The sequence below is a fragment of the Polypterus senegalus genome, chromosome 5 (assembly GCF_016835505.1).
Source record: "Polypterus senegalus isolate Bchr_013 chromosome 5, ASM1683550v1, whole genome shotgun sequence".
In the NCBI taxonomy this organism is placed as follows: domain Eukaryota; kingdom Metazoa; phylum Chordata; class Cladistia; order Polypteriformes; family Polypteridae; genus Polypterus; species Polypterus senegalus.
In genome coordinates, this window is record NC_053158.1 from 71,171,678 (window position 1) to 71,191,112 (window position 19,435).

At 36.4% G+C, this 19,435-nt stretch overlaps 1 protein-coding gene across 11 annotated transcripts in view; it reads right to left on the reverse strand.

Moving 5' to 3' along the window:
• Window positions 1-19,435, reverse strand: part of ptprma (protein tyrosine phosphatase receptor type Ma) — an 815,060-nt gene that overhangs the window by 102,019 nt on the left and 693,606 nt on the right. For all 11 annotated transcript variants that reach the window (XM_039754798.1, XM_039754797.1, XM_039754796.1 and 8 more), the window contains one exon: window positions 4,212-4,299. In XM_039754798.1, the coding sequence (XP_039610732.1) occupies window positions 4,212-4,299 (88 nt within the window). The remainder of the gene's footprint in view (window positions 1-4,211; window positions 4,300-19,435) is intronic.

A 19,435-nucleotide genomic window follows, 5' to 3' on the forward strand; every position in this document is an offset into this window, starting at 1 on the left:
TGGTGGAGGTTCCATCATGCTGTGGGGGTGTGTGGCTGGTTCAGGGACTGGGGCACTTGTTAAAGTTGAGAGTCGGATGAATTCAACCCAATATCAACAAATTCCTCAGGATAATGTTCAAGCATCAGTCACGAAGTTGACGTTACACAGTAGTTGGATATTCCAACAAGACAATGACCCCAAACACAGTTTAAAATCTACAAAGGCATTCATGCAGAGGGAGAAGCACAATGTTCTGGAACAGCTGTCACAGTCCCCTGACTTGAATATCATCGAAAATCAATGGAATGATTTGAAGCAGGCTGTCCATGCTGGGCAGCCATCAAATTGAACTGAACTGGAGAGATTTTGGATGGAAGAATGGTCAAAAATACCTCCATCCAGAATCCAGACACTCATCAAAGGCTATAGGAGGCGTCTAGAGGCTGTTAGATTTGCAAAAGGAGGCTCAACTAAGTATTGATGTCATATATCTGTCGGGGTGCTCAAATTTATGCACCTTTCTAATTTTGTTATGATGCATATTACATATTTTCTGTTAATCCAATAAACTTAATGTCACTGCTAAAAATACTATTGTTTCCATAAGGCATGTCATATATTAAAAGGAAGTTGCTACTTTGAAAGCTCAGCCAATGAGAAACAAAAATCTAAAGAATTAAGAGGGGTTCCCAAACTTTTTCATATGATTGAAGAGTGCCATAAAACAAGATAGGCCTTACACAAAAGTCAGCATTATCAAAGAAACACTAAGCCAGCAAAATCTTAAACTTAAGACATCAGAACGCTAACCTTTAATTTCAGCAAAAAAAAAAAACCCAACATAATGGCCAGTTTTCTGTATTGATTTCTTAATTTTCTTGTGTCACATGAGTGCTATAAATGTTGTTGAGCAATACAGCCATACAGAGATGGCCAAGGGCAGATAGTAATCTACGATAATCTAACAACATATAATAATGTTGAGATTTCTGATTTGTGATATAGTAGAATCCCCATTTAGTATTGCTCTAGGGACTTAAAGGTGTTAAATGATGGAAATTATCACTGAGTGGTCAGGATTCTGTTAAGACAGGACTGAGTCTACTTTGTTTGTCTTTAATAGTTTCACTAGTTATTTTTGTGATGACTAATTATGATCCAGTCTAAATGCATCCTGATTTGTTCTATTTAATTTGTGGAATTTTATTATCCTTTTTGTTGTTTTCAGATAGTTATTCTTTTTCATGAACACCATCGTGTTGCTGATAGCAACAGTATCATTGGTAAACCAACAGCGGCTGAACAGGGCAGCTTGCACAACTTTGCGTTTAATTTTTTAAATACAAAAAAGGCCATGTTTGCACTGTAGCTCAATCACTAATAGGTAACATGGACCTGATCTTCTTAGAGAAGTATGAATCACTACTTTTCAGAAGGTATACACATTGCTTTTGCAACCGCTGTTTTACATTCAGAACCTCTCCACCTAATGCAGTAATAGGCCACAGTAATATGGGCTTACTTACACTCACTCAAAAATGTTGTCCTCAGTTGTTATCCCATTACAATACCCTTGACAAAAGTGGCTCTGCATGGGCTATAAAATTCAATAATTGGTTTGTACAGCTTCAATCTGTGTCACTGTGGTTTAGCTCTATCATGTAATCATTTCCCCTATATATTTTTATTGTGTAAAACGCCACCAAAAGTTGGTAATGCAGAATGTTGATTGGCACTATGAACTTAGTATTGTCAAGCAGGTCACCTTGGCTTTTCAAGGACCTAAGGTTTTAAAAACAAATGTAGTGTAGTGCAATCAGTACGCTTAAAATCACAAGCAGACACCACACTACCATTTAGTGTAAATCTCACTATGTAGGGTGTATAAATGTAATTAACAATGTAGAATGTAATGGGCAAAAAGTAGCCCCTGCCACAAACACTCTATCTCATGGGTTGTACAGTTCCTGATTTCAGTTATGTAAATCCATGCACTGGGAATGGTATTACAATGTTTTTTACACAGCATGGAGTAATTAATTCACAGCCTGTACCAGCTTCCCACATGGAGAAAACAGAAGATGGCACAGACCTGTTCATGGGTGAACAGTAAATTGCAGGAAGGTGGCACCACGCACAACAAACCTGGTGATGTATGAAAATGTGGAAATAAATAGTTAGTTTTCTTTGCTTGATTCTGACATTCATCTGAGATTGCAGGAAGAACAATGTAATGTGAAACTTGACTGTTTACTGTATGAGGCACAGTTTAAGAAAATATAATCAAATGATTTGAGGGCATATCTGCCATTAAACTACTCTGTCTAGCTAAGTTTGATATGTGTGCCAACACTGCTCATAAAAAATATGATTCAGGAACACATGGCATGAGAAAAAAACTATGATTTAAGTAGGCATGTGCTACTAGGGCTTCTGCATTTTTTGAACCACCTACAATTACAATGGTTTGCATCATTTGTTGCAAGCCATGGTAGAACATAATCACTGATGAAATGGAACTGGATAGAAGAAATAATGAATATATGCATGCTGGAGCCATGGTAATGCATAGGACACTTGGGGATTGGGCATGCACCCGTGGAAAATGTAAAACACCACCCACGATGGCCACTAGGAACAGAAATATGAACAAACAGGAAATGTATCTTTACCTAAAGAAAAACAGTACCAAGAATCTGTGATAAAATGAATGACTTACAGTTTACTTTTGTTGTTAAAAGCATGACTCAGAAACAGAGATGTCATTTTTTTCTTAAATTTGTTACTTGTTTGGTACGTTTTCAGGCTTTTGTTTTCATGTTTGGACAAATGCCCATTTAGCTCTACCATAAAAAGCAGGAACAGGCTACATATTTTTTTTAATTTATAAAATATGATTCACTATAGAATACAGATTGTTGTGGAAAGAGAATATATAACATAATTCTGAAGAAATAGCTATGCCTTGAAAAACACTAAACATCCTTTAAAAGACTCAAGCTTGTTCAGACAAGAGTTGTTTCTTATGCTCAATACCAGCATCCAAAAAAAAAATTTAATGTGGCAACACGCTAAATATGAGAACATTAAACAGTGGTCCTACTGTATTCTGTTATGGTCTAATGGGACTCATTGTTTCCTGGGATTTGTGCAAGGACTCAGTTGCCTTGATACATCTGAAGAAGTATCTTATCAAGCAGATGTTGTAAACTTGTATTCTTAACCTGACAGCACAGAGTTGCAGTAGAAAGCTACAAGCAATATGTAGTTTGCGTTTTATAAACAAAACGGCTGAGCTACCCGCCTAAGACGTGTTTAAATCTAAGAAATCCACATAGATCTCAGTGTTAATGTATGCAGTGCACCATGCAATATATGTCTATTCTATGCTATTTGGTATGGGATTCATGAAAGTAGTGTTTTAATGTGTGTGATGTGCCATCTTTTGAAATCATAGAGACATTGCAACCAGATGGATACACAGACACTTATTCTTTTACAAAGGTGAATGTAAAATGTGTATGGGCCAAAATTCCTTTGCTTTACTTTTCCATTGTATTTTTTCTGTGTGTCTAGTCAAACAACCCTACATTTAAAATGAGATCATCAAACTACCTTTGGGGGCATTCTCACTCTAGGCACCATCATTTCACACCTAATAGACTGAAATTGTCACAGATGCCATATTTCTAATGGCAAACAATTTCCTGTCAATAAAAAAATCCACTTATAGTGGAAGAGAGAATGGGTAGTATTTCAAAAGAAAGAAAACCTTGAAATGTATCTGATAAATGCTACAAATATCACTTAAGTTTTGGGAATGTTGTTACTTCTTTCCTTTTGTAGCACAGATATAAGTCAAATCTTTTTTATTTTTTAATAATGAGACTGCCAACACATACTGCTTCTTTTGTTGTGTCTGAAAAGTTGGAGCTCAGAAATGGTGTATATGAAGGAACTGTCAGCATTACCAAGATAAACTGGTATTCTTTAAGAATTATATTCCAAAATGATTCATTGAATCAAAAGGAGAAAGGAAAAGAGACAGTCTCCAAGTATGTGATTAGATGACGTATAATTTAATGGGCTGTCACATTTTTTAATAGCAAAAGATGTCTAAACTTATTTAAAGAATGAAATGATGAAAGATAACATCAAACGCATGTTTATTAAAATGAAGATACATAAACAAATAGACAAAAAGACATATAGACAGACTTTACACTCACATGCAATGATATTCCCATATCTGTTTTTCATTCTGTTTTCATCTTTCTTAGCTGATTCCCAAGGTGCAGACTGTCCCTCAAAGAAACTCTGGAAAAAAGGAAAGAAATATAATAGTCAATACCCCCCAATAAATGCCAGTTAAATGATAAAATGAAACAAGCAACTAATATTTTCATTGGTTTTAACATCAAACTGCTCCTTAGACAATTCCTGCATCAAATGCACAACCTTCAAATGCAAAAATTCATCTTTTAACCATAGGCATCAACCTCAACCTTATCATTGCCATAAAAGAGTTCTCCTGACCCTAGTCAGCTCCTTTGTGGAATACTCATAAAGGTTTTTGTCCATCACTGAAATATTTTCTTTTTACATTATAAGCAGTGAAAAATGTAAATTGTAAATCTATAATACCTATATTTAGCAAGGTACAACGTGATTTCACATGAGTATTCACTGGCAAAATGCTCAACTCCTTTCCTAAATATGTAATATAAACATACACATTCATGTATGGAAATATAAACATTGGATCAATGCTATTGTTTACACACACTTCTTTTCTAGAAAATAATGAAATTAACAGACCGGTTAGTAAAAGTATTCGAAAAACAAAAGAAGGGACACTCTCTTTGTTTTTGAATGAAAAATAGTCTGAAAAAATAAATTGCCTGGCTTAAAATAGTTCTGAGGGATGATGGATTTTTAACAAAGCGTATGTGGATAACACAACTATAGCATGCTGAATATACAGGGTGGTCTAGATCTAATTATGCAGATCCAAATCGTCTGGATGACTTTAATTTATGCGGGGACGATTCCAGTTCGGCACAAAGACGATTCTTCATGTCATCAGTTCGCACACTTCTCAATGGTCCAAGATTTTTCGGGTGATTTTCTATGTAATAAACTTAATAAGTTATAGCGTAATGAAAATTGCATAATTAGATCTAGACCACCCTATACATATCAACATTCTCAAGCTCACTTAATCCAAAACAGAGGTTCTAGGGAGACAGAGTCTATCTTAGCAGCACTGTATGCGAGACAGTTTAGCAATATTCAACAAGAGTGCCAGCCCACCACAGGGCTCACTCAAGCAGTCAAGCTCACTCATATTCACACAGCCAACCTTAATTTTCACTGCCTTACTTACTTCTTATGAAATTTCATGATATTAGAAAAACTAGCATCCAGCACTTTGACTTCAGTGCACATTAATTTTGGGTTTTTCCTGTGTCCTTAATGATTTTTGTAATGTTAATTATTCTAGTTTAGGTTCATGCAGAACTGGAGCCTGATAGAAATGGCACAACCTAAGATTTGATGCCAGTTCATCCCTGGGCATTTGCACTCACACAGTCACTCATGAAGAATGCCTTTCCCAAGGTTTCTTCCATTTTTTCCCTACAAGGGCTTTTTGGGAGTTTTTTGTCTTCTTAGAGAGTCAAGGCTTGGGGGGCTGTCAAGAGGCAGGGCCTGTTAAAGCCCATTGTGGCACTTCTTGTGTGATTTTGGGCTATACAAAGAATAAATTGTATTGCATTGTATTGTATGAAGAAATGATGCCTTTAAAACATGTAGAACCAATGACAATATGTAAAGTTCATACTTCAGTGACATAAGTGGACTTGAATAATTACTGGAGGAGCTGCACTAATAGATGCTGTTCATCTATCTATTTACTAATTATTAGTGCACCTTGAAAGTGAAAAGGTGCAGGGCTAAAGATGTGTTAAATCAAGACACCAAGATTTTGCCCTTTAATTCAGCATTGCTGTTTACCATATACATACAATAAAAAAGTGAAAACCAGAGAAAATAAAGGCAGAGATATAAGCCTAAGCCCTCAAAAGCAAAAAAGTAAATATTTTTTCAACAACTTAAACAAGTAGTAATGAAGAAACAGAAAATATGGATATTTAGAGATAGAGTGATAATGTAATAGATATTTCATTGTTATAGGTTATATTTATCATTACAACTAGCTGTGCTAACCATTTAAGATAGGTTGAAATCCAGGTGATCAACATAGACCTTAGCATTAAGATTTAAAGTGCATCAAGCAATGCATATTTCTCTGTTATATGCCATTTGGTATGGGATTCTTAAAAGCTGTGTTCATGTTTTTGATGCACCATCTATTGGAATGGCAACTGTATGCATTTTATTAGTAAAAATGTTTGTGATGCACATCTATTGGAGTGACAGGGACACAGCAACAAGACACAGAGGCAGACACATTTTATTAAGATGTACAACATTAGGGTTTGTATTACATTAATATTTAATTTCTGATATTTTAATTTTGTACTGATGTGTTGCTTTTATTTCTTGTATTGGCATGGGTGCCACCATTTTTGTGGTATGGGCAGTGATACCTTGTCTGCCAATGTGATGAGAGTGAATGCAGTACCTGTGTTATAAAAGACTGCAGCATGCACAGCAAAGTGTCTGAACTTTGGATTAAACAAAGAAAAGACCTTCATGAGAAACATGCACTCAAACAACAAATAACCAAAGAAAAACAATTAGGGGAAACATTTACTACTTTTGATATTTCATTTTATCGAACTGAATCTGTTTTTTATATTTGTAATGCAACAAAAAAAAAAACAGTGAAGGTTTTGGTGAAGTGACTTTGCTAAACATCCACAATTATTCTCCTGCTAACTCCTTATAGTAAGGTATTATACATTTTTTCTGTTTGTTGTAATATTTCTTCTCTAAGGTCTTCCATTTGTCCTATAGTGGCATCACATACTGTATATAAAGCCCTAGCTCTATCCATCTTTAATGGTAACACACAACACCACTCTAATTATTTTGGTTTTTTACAATTATCATCAGCACATTCCAGTATTATTTATCTTCTTTGTCCGCAAAAGATGATATCATTTCTCCATTTGTAGACATTCATAAACTGAGAGTAAGGACAACCTTTTAAACATGTTAAAAATAAGTTCAATGAACACGGTGTAAAATTGCACATTTGCAGAACACTATAAAGTTATTCTTTTAAAAGCATCACTGGAGAAACTATATAAAACCAAATGCTGTAGAAAACAAGATATTAAGATAACCATGATTTATATAAATGGCATATTGCCAGAGCACTTGAGAACGTGTGAATTTGTGCATGAGTATGGCCTGTGATGGGTTAATTTCTGACATGAATCCAAAGTTGCCTGGGCAGGTCCCATGACCCATAAAATTTATCAAGTTCGGAAAATATATGTGTGATTTACCAAGTTAAGAAAATATTATATACTCTCTGTTTGGCTTGGCTGTCTTATATGGCAATTTATAAGCTTGTTAGTAATATTTTATACTTTTGGTTTCTGTGCTAACAACACCAGTCCTGGTGCCATGCATCTTTAAGGGTATCAGTTGCCAATTTCTGTTACCATCACACCACAAAGAGCTTTTGGGCAGTTAGTCTCTATCTCATTTTACAGTTTTAAGGCAAAGTCAATACTGGGTTCAGATTGCTTTAATCAGCTCTAAACAGTTTTGTACCAACTTTCAATAATGAACATGGCCTTAGCTATAGCCAAAGGCAGCAGTGACTCTTTACATAACACTGCTAAAAACTGTAAGTGCCTCCTTGCCAGAGTCTGGACTTGAAAAACCAGCTGTAATTTCTGCTTCCTTTTCTGTCACTACCATGCACATAATGCTGAATGTTTATTATTTGCATTTAACTTGTTACTTGAGGATAAGAAAAAATAGATATAACCAGAAGGCTAGAAATTGTTAAATATTCATAATGTCCATGTGCAGGTCATACTTTCTATGCACAATTATTACTAATTATGAAAATCGACTTCAAAAAAAAAAACAGACTTTCATGCAAAAAAGTCATATTTCAAGTATTCTGAAGTAATAAGGCTCACAGAGCTCCATTTGAAAACAAAAAATAAATAAGGTTGGCTTCTAACGATTCCAGTTCATTTACAATTCTATCCACGCGTGGCCGTGGGATATTATTCAGGAAGGTGGGCAGCTAAGTAAATGTTTAAGATACAATAACAGCTACTTCAGTCACCATGGAAAATCAAAAATTACAAAAGATGCAATTAATAGACATTTTAAAATACTAGCCTTTTACTGATAAAAGGGGAGAAGCTACCAGGTGTATCTTGATTTAAACAACAAAGAAAAAGGGCTTCAAATTTTTACCAGTTTAAAGGGCACAATGTGCTGCCGACAAGCATAGGCCTCCTGGCATGGGAAAGCCTACATTTTTACCTTCTTGCACCACTGCCGTTTTCTTTTTTAGTGAGCTCAAAACAAACATCATTCCTACATTTGCAATCACCTTCATTGAGAATAAAGGGCAAAAATCTGAACATGTAAAAGGTAATTTTAGCATGTGTGTGGTTGGTAACTTTATAATGTTCTTTTTTATATAAAAAACAGAAAACAGTAATTTCACACAATTTATAGTACTTCGCATGGGCAACTACTGACAAAATCAAATAAGTGTTCTCCAATTCACTTAATTAAGGGTGCCGAGGTCTAACCTGGCAGCACTGATATTTTTGCAGGAAACAGTCTTGGACAGATATCCAGTATAATGCACGTATAAGACACATACACAGCAAAACTCACTTACACTGATGCCAATTTAGAGTTGCCAATGTGCCTAGGATATAACACCTCCTTGTCCCACTCACGCTTGAGAAGAATGTGCAAACTACACACAGATAACGACTGGGTGCAGGAAATAAACTCAAGATGCTACCAGTATTAAGCACTATGCTGTAATGTCACTTAACCTTAATACTATAGACACTAAAATATACTTAACTTATTAAAGCAGCATGGTGGTACAGTGGTTAATTGGCCTATTGTGAGTCAACCCTATAATAGACAACACCATTTAACCTGGTCCCTGCCTAATCTGTGACGCTGCCAGGAAGGCTCTATTCTAGGAGGAGGAGGAGGAGGTTAGGAGCACACACTGACACAGTGCATTGCCACACCCACCACATGACTAACTAACTCAGGATCCAGATTAGGACCCGAGTGCAGCCATGCAACAGGTGATACTTCAGCACTACACTAGTTCAGATAGAGTTGAACAGTGTGAGGTTTTATATGGTGGCCAGAATCCCAATTTTGCCACCAACCCCCAAGTTTTTCCCTGCAGGTTGGAGGACCTACATGCAGGGATGGATGCAGATTAACGTCATACTAGCCACAATATTTAAAAAAATAAGCAGGTATAAAAATGGATGGATGGAACTGGTCACATGCCCAGGGCAGGGTCCTACTACTGAGACAGACTCTCACATCTCTTATATTTAAAAGAAGAGAGTACAGAAAATGGATAAATATATTTGAACAAATACTGCAGGACTTTCATTTGAAGTCTTTTATTAAACATGAACAACAACCTTATGATTGAACATTACTCAGCATGGAATTAAGGTAGTATTACATTTGAAACAAAAAAAATCATTTGACAGAAAGAAAGTGCACAGAATTTGTGGTAAACTACAAACAGACCGCCTAATACGGTTATTAATGAAGTGAAATGCTGCCTGATGGTTCAGGCCCACAGGTCCATTTTTTAAAAGCAATGTTCTCCTAATCAATTGTTGTCTGCAGAAATATGCCCTGCTCATCTTCAATTGGTTTACATGCTTCTGTCTCTGCTGATCCATGTTGGTGGAATGTCATCTGAATGACAGCATCATTTATGCCACTTATTTTAATTTGCCACATGATTCAGAGACTTAAAGCTCAGCTGCAAGAAAAAAACACCAGTGACAGGGGGTACAGGCAATAAGGATGGATAACAATGCTTTAAGGATATGGCAATACCAGCTGATTACCATAAACTGGACACCATTCCAAGAGTCTGTTTAGCTACAAATTCAAAAAGCAGAATTAGAACTTTGCTTGACAGACCTGCTATGCTGATGTGCATATTTTATTTAAAAAAGGTTTATCTGTTTCAACATTGTGATCAAATGGAGAAGTATGCAAGAATGAAAAGTGCTAAGGATGCTAGTGAGGACTACAATATTTACTGCAGATCAACTTTCACCTGTGCAAGTTGTCTCAGTCTTGGGCAGATGGCTCTGAACAGACAGGCTTAAAGCACTGCAGGGGAAGGGAAAATGAAGCGACAATCACAGCGCATCACACTGTGCACCATTGATGGGAACTGCCACCTTATTTGATTTGTTTAGACATTGGCTTTAACAGATCTGAGCAGCACTGTTCCATTTCTTACTTGAAATATATTTCCATTCATTTGTGTTTACATACATGGTTGCATATTTAAAATATCAGAAAACGAAATACTTTTGAGGTAAACTAACTCAACAAGGCACAGAATATAAAATGAAGGATTTTTACAATAATAAGCCACCCCTCAGTAAATTCTATAGCTGCTTATCCAGTTCAGGATCAAGATATGTTAGATTCTGTTGTGGCAGAGAGACGTGCAATGCACAGTATAAATAAATGAAGGAATGCAACTTTATTACTGTTAACCAAAGTTTTTAACAGTCTGGCTTAGTGTTTGGGCCACAGACTGATAATAATGTACAATCAAAAGTATACTACCACAAGATTATATATATATATATATATAATATAAGCAGATGATAATATGGAACACGTTTACACAGAACATACAGTAACGTGCATAAAACATGATGACAATATATAAAACTACATACTCTTTTTAAGTATTTACAGTAAACATAATTTAGGTAAAATTTAGGTGGCTGGAGTTCTGGGGAAAAAGAGGTTAATCAAAAGTTATGACTGACCAGTGAAGCTTCTGACATACTAAGCGGTTTTTGAAAATTATAATAAACGTAGTCTTTGATAATACTGGTTGCTCATTTCTGCAAAAGGAAAAAATAACAAGGACTTGCCGGTCAATCTAAGTAAGTCTACTTGAGGGACATTTTTGGACAGCATCTGACTATGACAGCTATTAAAATAATCCCAAAACAACACAGTTGCTGTTAAATTTACTTAATTAACTTAATGACCAGCCTTATTATAAACTCTGACCGTGAATCATACCGTCATTATTAGATTTGTGTATGTGCTTTTGTAAAATTCTAATGTCTTGACCATTATTTTCAGGTCTTATCATCACCAGGCAATGTAAGAGCCGCCATTAGCACCACATCCCATGTTACTAGGGGTTTGGCTTCATGGTCAGCTTGGAGCTTCTTTCATTGTTCGATCTGTGGATACAACCTCTTAAAGAATTATTTTCTTTTGTGCTTCTTGCATATTTGACCTCTTTGCCTGCTTTCTCGATTCTTGTCTGTTGTTAAGATTTGGTAGCTAGGTTTATTTTTATTTGCTTTGAGTTCATTTGTATGCATTTTTTTCTGGTTAGCTCAGTAAAAAAATCAAGGGTTTGTAACTTGGCAGGACACATACTGTGCTAAGGACTTAACAAAATATACAACATGGCAGTAAGCAGAGCAAAGTAAACCTTATTAAAGAAAAATGTTTGACATGGCTTTTTCTTATGTGACAGATTAAAACAATTATAGTCAATGTACATTTCTGAAAAAAGTTAACCACTCTTAGTTATCATCTATCCATTTATTTTTTCTAGTCATCTATTCAATTCAGGTAGTGGTGGTGGGAACCAGGTGTATCCCAGCAGCATCAGACACACAATGAGGCAAAATATTCTAACACACACACATACACACACCTTTAGGATTGAGATTTGTAACTAAATAATTCTGTGATTATTTTATTATTCAATCTTTAATTTGCACAACTCATCAGTACAGAGCAACTATTGTCTTCCTCTTCTAACGTAAGACAGGTAAGTTCCTCCTTGACATGGTGCATGCTGGAAAGGGAAGGTTTGAAATGATGTGTGTTGGGAAATGGAGTCCTGGTTTTTAAAAAGTTTGCACATGTAATTCATTAAAAATGGACTTTGTCCACAGCCAAATCTAGTTGCTCCTTAATGAAATGTGTGCTGTTTTTTGTTTTCTGTTATTGTTATATTTTTTCCCTAAAAACAACCATTTTCTTGGCTGAAAAATGGTCAAAATGGTTTGTCTTGAGTTCAGGTTTTGCCATTGTTAGGTGCACTCCACCCACACTTAAATGCACTCAGAAAAGCCAAACCACATCATTTGACAACTGGCCTCTGCCAAGGCTGGATGTACAATAGTAGAGCAACAGAGCAATAAGTACATACTGTGTAACATTTACAAACACTTCAGCGCAATGATCAGATCCTTTATTGATTTTTGGAGCCACATTATACCAATACAATAAACAGGAAAGTAGAGGGCCAAAACTTAACCATGAGGCAGGAATCATCTTTAAAGGGAAACTAAGTCCATTCACTGCAGGGTAACTATAACTATATATGCTGGCTATATTTAGATCTAGCAATCCATTTAATAGTGAGAAGAACACTAAGTAACAGCTGGTAATTCCAGGTTTCATAATGCAAGTTAGAGGATGAAACTATGCCATCTTTCATAAAACATGCCCCATTCCATTATTTACTCCATTACCTTGATGTATTACAAGGGGAACGAGGAACGATAATGCCCATTAAAGAACACAATCATTCCCACACCCTTACTCACTCACACTAAGACAATTTACAGATGCCAATTTATCTTACCAACATAAATTTTGAGAGTGTAAGGGGATTGTAAAGAAAATTTTATAAAGCAGTGTGGTGCAGTAGTTTGGGCAATGGGCCTTAAAACAATTAAGTGTGCCAATTCATTACCCACCCTGGATCATCCGGTAACATTGAGAAAGTCACTTAACTCATTTAACCTTCCTAGTTTGGTCAGTTGTGTTGGCCACATGATTCTGTTAAAAAATATATATATATATATATATATATATATATATATATATATATATATATATATATATATATATATATATATATATATATATATATATATATATATATATATATATCTATATATAAATATAGATATATATATATATATATAGTATATACTGTATGTATGTATGCTAACCAATGAGAGAATTACTTAACACATTTAGATCGTGTTTTTTTCTAGAATTTGCTTGAACATTCTGGTTGATTTTGCGATTTCTCTCATCGTGCTAAGCATTATAGTTTGGTTGCAGCAATGATTTATTTGTGTGAATCTCAAAGACAGGCTGTGGGCCGAGAGGAAGGGTGTGGGGCCCTCAGAAGTAAGGAGCTGGGCGGGTCCATCCTCACTCACACTCCAGCCTCCATTCAAGTTGCTATACCCCTTGCCACGTGTTGGAGCATACCTTGCCTCTGTTTAGCTAGCGATACCTGTTTGTTCAGCAGACATTATCATATAGAGATTGTTAAAGGGTAACGTTTGATGTTTTTGAGAGAGAGATCACAGCTACATGTGTTTTAGAGAGTACCTGCTCATAGGCAGAGATATCATGGCCACATTCTCTTTTCCCCACACGGCAGACGCTTTCCCATCAGATCAGATACCAGTGGCAATGTTTGACAAGGTATCATGGTATCTTCCACTTGGTCAGAGATACCTTGCCAACTTTTTACATTTTTGGCAAAGAAATCACAGCTATATTCTCAACCTGACAGAAAAACCAAAGATATTGTATATCAAGAGGCCTCAGATATGAAAGCTATCAATATCAATTCTTCTCAATACAAATTATTATGCAAATTTTTTAATTGATTTTTAAAGTTTGCCCTGTTTCACTACTACGTGGGCGGAGCAAAACAGACACACAAAGAGAAAAGGGAAATGCAAACTGCACATTCACAGTGACCAGGTAAGGAATTCACAGTGTGAAACAGCAGAAGCAGCAATTTCTACAAAAAATTTACCTTTTCATTTAACTGGCAGCACATTTTTGAAAAAGTCTAGAATCTCTGGAGAAAACCTACCAGGGAAACTTGCATTCCCCACATAAAAGGCATCTCATCAGATTCTAAGTAATTTCAAGCAGGATTGGTCCCTGTTACAGCAATGTGCCACTTGTGAATCATTTTCTTCACTACAGATTTATAAACAGTTAAGTTACAAATGTCTTTGTTTTTATACACACCCCATCATATTAGACTAGGCACCTGCAATTGAGAAGGTGTCATCATCACTGATATTTATTCAGTTTCATTATCTTCTTAATGGCTTACTAATTAGTTCTAATTAACAGCTGAAGAAGGGGTATTAATGAAGTAACAACATTATGCCATGTTTCCATGTAAATGAAAATAAACAAACTTTTACAACTTTAAATATAAAATGATGAAATAATTCACTCTCTCTATATAAAATTCCTTTTGTCCTCTACTGGCGACAAGAAACATTCTTTAATCACTGGCCAGCACTGAACTGTGCCTGAGTAGATCTCTCAAATATCCCATGTCACTGCACAGCTTCACACTGTACAGCCTGTGAACAGATAAGTTGTTAGTTTTCAACTGTCACACGCATGTCCTGCTGTTTTGATTCAGTTCTTGCCAATAGGCAGCACCACTGGGATTCACCAGTCAGACTTAGGCATCGCTGCTGCGCTCTGCACATAGACTCCACCGAACAATCCTGTGGGGAAATGCATTTGTTGAATATGCAATTGCAAACATCATTTTTCATTTATAATGATACTCTCATTAGAAACTGAGCCTTATAACTCAATGCTGGATTTTTGTGATTTACTATTAATTTCCAATTAACAGTCTTCAATGAACATTTAGGAAAAATAATTTAGATTCATTGGAAAGATTAAAAAGTTAAATTATTTGGTCTTTACTATTATATTCTTAGAGTGCATATGTGTGATATGTATAAACTGAAGACAGTTAAAATAAGGCATTTTTTGTGCAGCTCAGTATAACATATTTTTACTTTTGTTCAGTCATATGCCATCACTACTTTAAGCCACAGGAATTTAATATTATGTTTTGGGGATGTGGAATGTACTCACTGAAATCCCCTTCTATGTATCAAACTGTGTGCTAAAAAAGCTATAAGCTGATCAACCTAAATGGCCATCCCTCCAGCCTGGATGGCTTATATATCTCTTAGCTGATGCCACTTCTCTGTGGCAGCTCAAATTCATAAAAGCTCATTATCCACATCTAGTTCTACTCAGAAGGAAATTAAGTCCTGTCCATTCATTTATTTTCTGTGCCCGCTTCGTCCAATAAAGGTATATAGGGACATGAATATAAGCCCGTTACACCAAGTACAGGGCAGGAGTTTGGCTTTAAGATGCTCTGATAAAGAGGGTACTGGTAATACTGAGTGAAGTAGATGTGAGTATACCTGGGTCAATAGCCCTGTAGCACACAGTATACATTGTTATCTGCAACCCATAATAATGGGAGGAAAAACTGGAGATGGGGCGGCACAGTGGCCAGTGGGTAGCGCTGCCGCCTCGCAGTTAGGAGACCCGGGTTCACTTCCCGGGTCCTCCCTGCGTGGAGTTTGCATGTTCTACGTGGGTTTTCTCCTGGTACTTCGTTTCCTCCCACAGTCCAAAGATATGCAGGTTAGGTGCATTGGCGATTCTAAATTGTCTCGTGTGTGTGTGTGTGTGTGCCATGCGGTGGGCTGGCACTTTGCCTGGGGTTTGTTTCCTGCCTTGCACCCTGTGTTAGTTGGCATTGGCTCCAGCAGACACCCGTGACCCTGTAGTTAGGATATAGCTTGTTGGATAATGGATGGAAAAACTGGAGATTGCATGACTGTCTAAAAAAAAAAACAGGGGGCCATTACTGCAGGGGTACTTTGAGCCTCTAGAGGGAGCTCTAAAGGGAGTGCCTCAAGAGTTTCAAACATTAGTATTATAAGTGAGTATCAGGCTTTATCTTTAGTGATTTCTAGACCTGTTTAAAATATCCTTCCAGCGGAAGGCGGAAGGGCTCAACTATTAGAAGTAAGGCAGAACAGTTACAGTGAAGAAAAAATGCTGGGGTGAGAAGAATCCCATCCAACAGTTAAGGGCGATAGCGGCTTGGAAGGTATAGTGGATATTAGGTGTGTTATTTTCTCCTTTATTTCATTATTTTCATTTTCCTCTTACTCTGTCCCATCATTTAGTACTTATTTAACAGATCAATTCTTGTTGGATCTGTTGTAATTCTGGACTTCTAGCTCTTGTATTTTTTACATTATTTCATTATATTAATGATGTCTTTTGGTGTCATCGTTTTTGGGTGGCCACAGTCATTTTATTAAATCGTTTACTATTGTTAATCTTGTTGCCAGAAGTCATGTCAAGTATTGTGTCACCTTGACATAACCATCTTCCCAGACTTGTAAAGTATAAAGCAAATATTCCAGGAGTTCATGGAAAGCAGATGTCAGCGTACATTTGTAAAATTGTTCTGTTAATCACCCATCCACCCCTTCAGGGTAATATGCTGGGTACTACAGTATTATTCATGATGTTGCAACAATTATATGCAGGATAGCGAAATATCCTACCTAATCATGTGTTCCTTATTCTTTTCCTACTACTATCTTGAATATTATTATTATCATCTTTGTACTGATGCCTTAGCATTAGAAAACTACAAAATGTCAACATGATTTACAAGGAAACTACAATATGCTGAGCTGCAGAGAATCTATATAGAGTGACAAAATAGAAGCCTTTCCTGGGTAAAAGATACATGGAAGCTTTGGATTTTGCCAAAAAACATCTGAAGAACTGTCAGACTCCAGGAAACAAGATTCTCTGGTCTGATAAAACCAAGATTAGCATCAAATCAGGAGGAAAACAGGGAACCCATCATTACTTGTTGTGTACCATTCCAGTGGTGAAATATGGTGGTGGTAGGATTATGCTGTGTGGTTGTTTCTCAGCAGCAGTGACTGGGAGACAGACAGAGTTGAAGGAAAGCTGAACAGAGCAAAATACAGCACAAGAGTGCCCTGGACCTCAGACTGAGACAAAGGTTTACCTTCTAAAAGTACAATGACACTAAACACAAAGCAAAGGCAACACAGGAGTGGCTTAGATACAACTATGGGAATGCCTCTGAGTTGTCCAGAGCAAAGAAACATCTCTGGAGATACCTGAAAATATCCCTCTGCCAGCGGTCACTATCCAGACTGACAGTGGTTGAGATGATTTGCAGAGAAGAAGAGCAGAACATTCCCAAATCCAGGTGTGTGAAGCTTGCTGCATAAAACCCAAGAAGACCAATGTGCCGAGTAAAGGGTCTGAATTCTTGTGACAAGGTGATATTTCGTTTTTTAATTTTTATTAATTTTGCAGCAATTCCTAAAATCCTGTTTTTTGCCTTGTCATTTTGGGGCACTGAGTATTGCTTGATTTGTGGAAAATCAGATTACATTATTTTAGAATAAGGCTGCAACAAAGCAAAATGAGTGAAGTGAATACTTTTTGAATCCACTATCTACAAAAATCCAGAGTACATGGAAATGTCTGTATTATATAGCATAAATTAGTATTCATACATAAAGTTATTCAGTACCATTTAAAGTCTAGAAATATTACCTGCTTCATCTTCACGTGCTAAATGCACCAGGGGTACACTGTAGATAACCAAGGGGCTCAGAAATTTGAATGCCTCAATGGCTAACTTCTGTTCTCAGTACCATAACTGTGGCCATGGAATACAGTTGGAAGCTGAAGTAGGAAGGATCAGTCCTTCTGGATGTGCCATTCCAGGAAGTATAAAAGGATCAGTGCAGGGAGAAAAGACAGTCTGCCTATCTTTTTAAAGAGAAAATCATACACTGCCCTGGAGGCTGCTCCAGATATCCCAGAATGGAAACCCAGAACCAGAGGGATGATACCCAGAGATAAAAGGGCTGCTGACACACCATTCCCTAATTAAATAAATATACCAAAATATAACAATTAATGCTGAATCCTAAGTCTTACAGGGATTTTTTACCTTTGGGCCCTCAAGGACTGCTACCTACAGTAAAATACAACAAAAAGAAGCATATATATGTTTTGTTCAGTCTATCCTGTCATTACAATTAAAAGTGGAGTGGTTGTGAAAACAGCCTGTATATGAAGTAAAGAGACTTCACCTGTGATACAAATGGTGAATATATGACAACAGTGTCTCTCATGGGGTTTTAGCTTTGTTTTAACAAATGTACACAATAACAGATGGATGCCTTGAAGAAAAGTCAGCCAAAAAAGCATAAAAAAGTAATACATTTTGTGGGTTTTGATAAGGAATGGTATTAAACACCAGCCTAAACGCAATAAAAAAAAAGACAAAAACCATATAGCTTAGGTGGACAGATGATTCCTTTTTATTATAACTTAAATTTAAAATCCTTATGTTTGCAGAATACACATTTTACTTTTAATAAATTAACTCTGCACAGTATATATAAAAGAGTCTATTTTTAAATGGCACTGAAGTGTTAAAGAAATGTATATAAATAAAATAGAATATTTGTCTGTATGTTTACTACACAATTCTACACCCTTTGACTGATCTTGACCAAATTTAGCTTTGTTGTTCTCTAGGACCATATGGTCAAAATGGGCTACTTTGGAACACAAAATTTTGACCCCAGGAGTCACCATGTTTCTTTTTTTTTCCCTGTGTGCTACAATTTGCATACCAGTAGCACCTGTGGGCTCAGTGTAAGTGAAACAACTGAACAGACTGAAGTCAGCAGACAAAATGACCAGAGCTTAACATTACTTGCCCAGGCAATGCAGTGTGCCTCTTCCTTTGTACTGTAATATAAAACAGACTATTTGCAGGAGGCTGTTGGATGAGCGGGATGGAAGTGCAGTGCAATAAAAAGGAGAATCGAATGGTTGTTGTTTAACTCCTGCTTTGTTGGTTTTTCTTCATAACTTAAGCACTGTGAACTGTCCACCTTTAACTAAGAGGATGAGTCAGACATGACAGTGTTCATGGTTAAAACCCAGCAAGGAGTTACTATTATTTATTCTGGAATAAATTCGTACCTACAAAGAACAAATCCCTGACTTACAATAGCAGATACACTGATAGAGAGGCAGTGTGGATGACAGATGGGATAGCTAGCAACTTAAAAAACAAATAAATACTTTCTTTCCTTAAACCATTCTACATATGCTATATACAAGGGCAACGGCAGCTATTTCAGCTAGTATTTAACTATTTTTAACAACAAAACTCCAAGGACCTGGATGTGGTGGGGCTGGCTCAGATTAGCCATGGCCCATAAAGGAAATGAGCATGCTGGGAAAATCAGTTAATGAATAATTAATA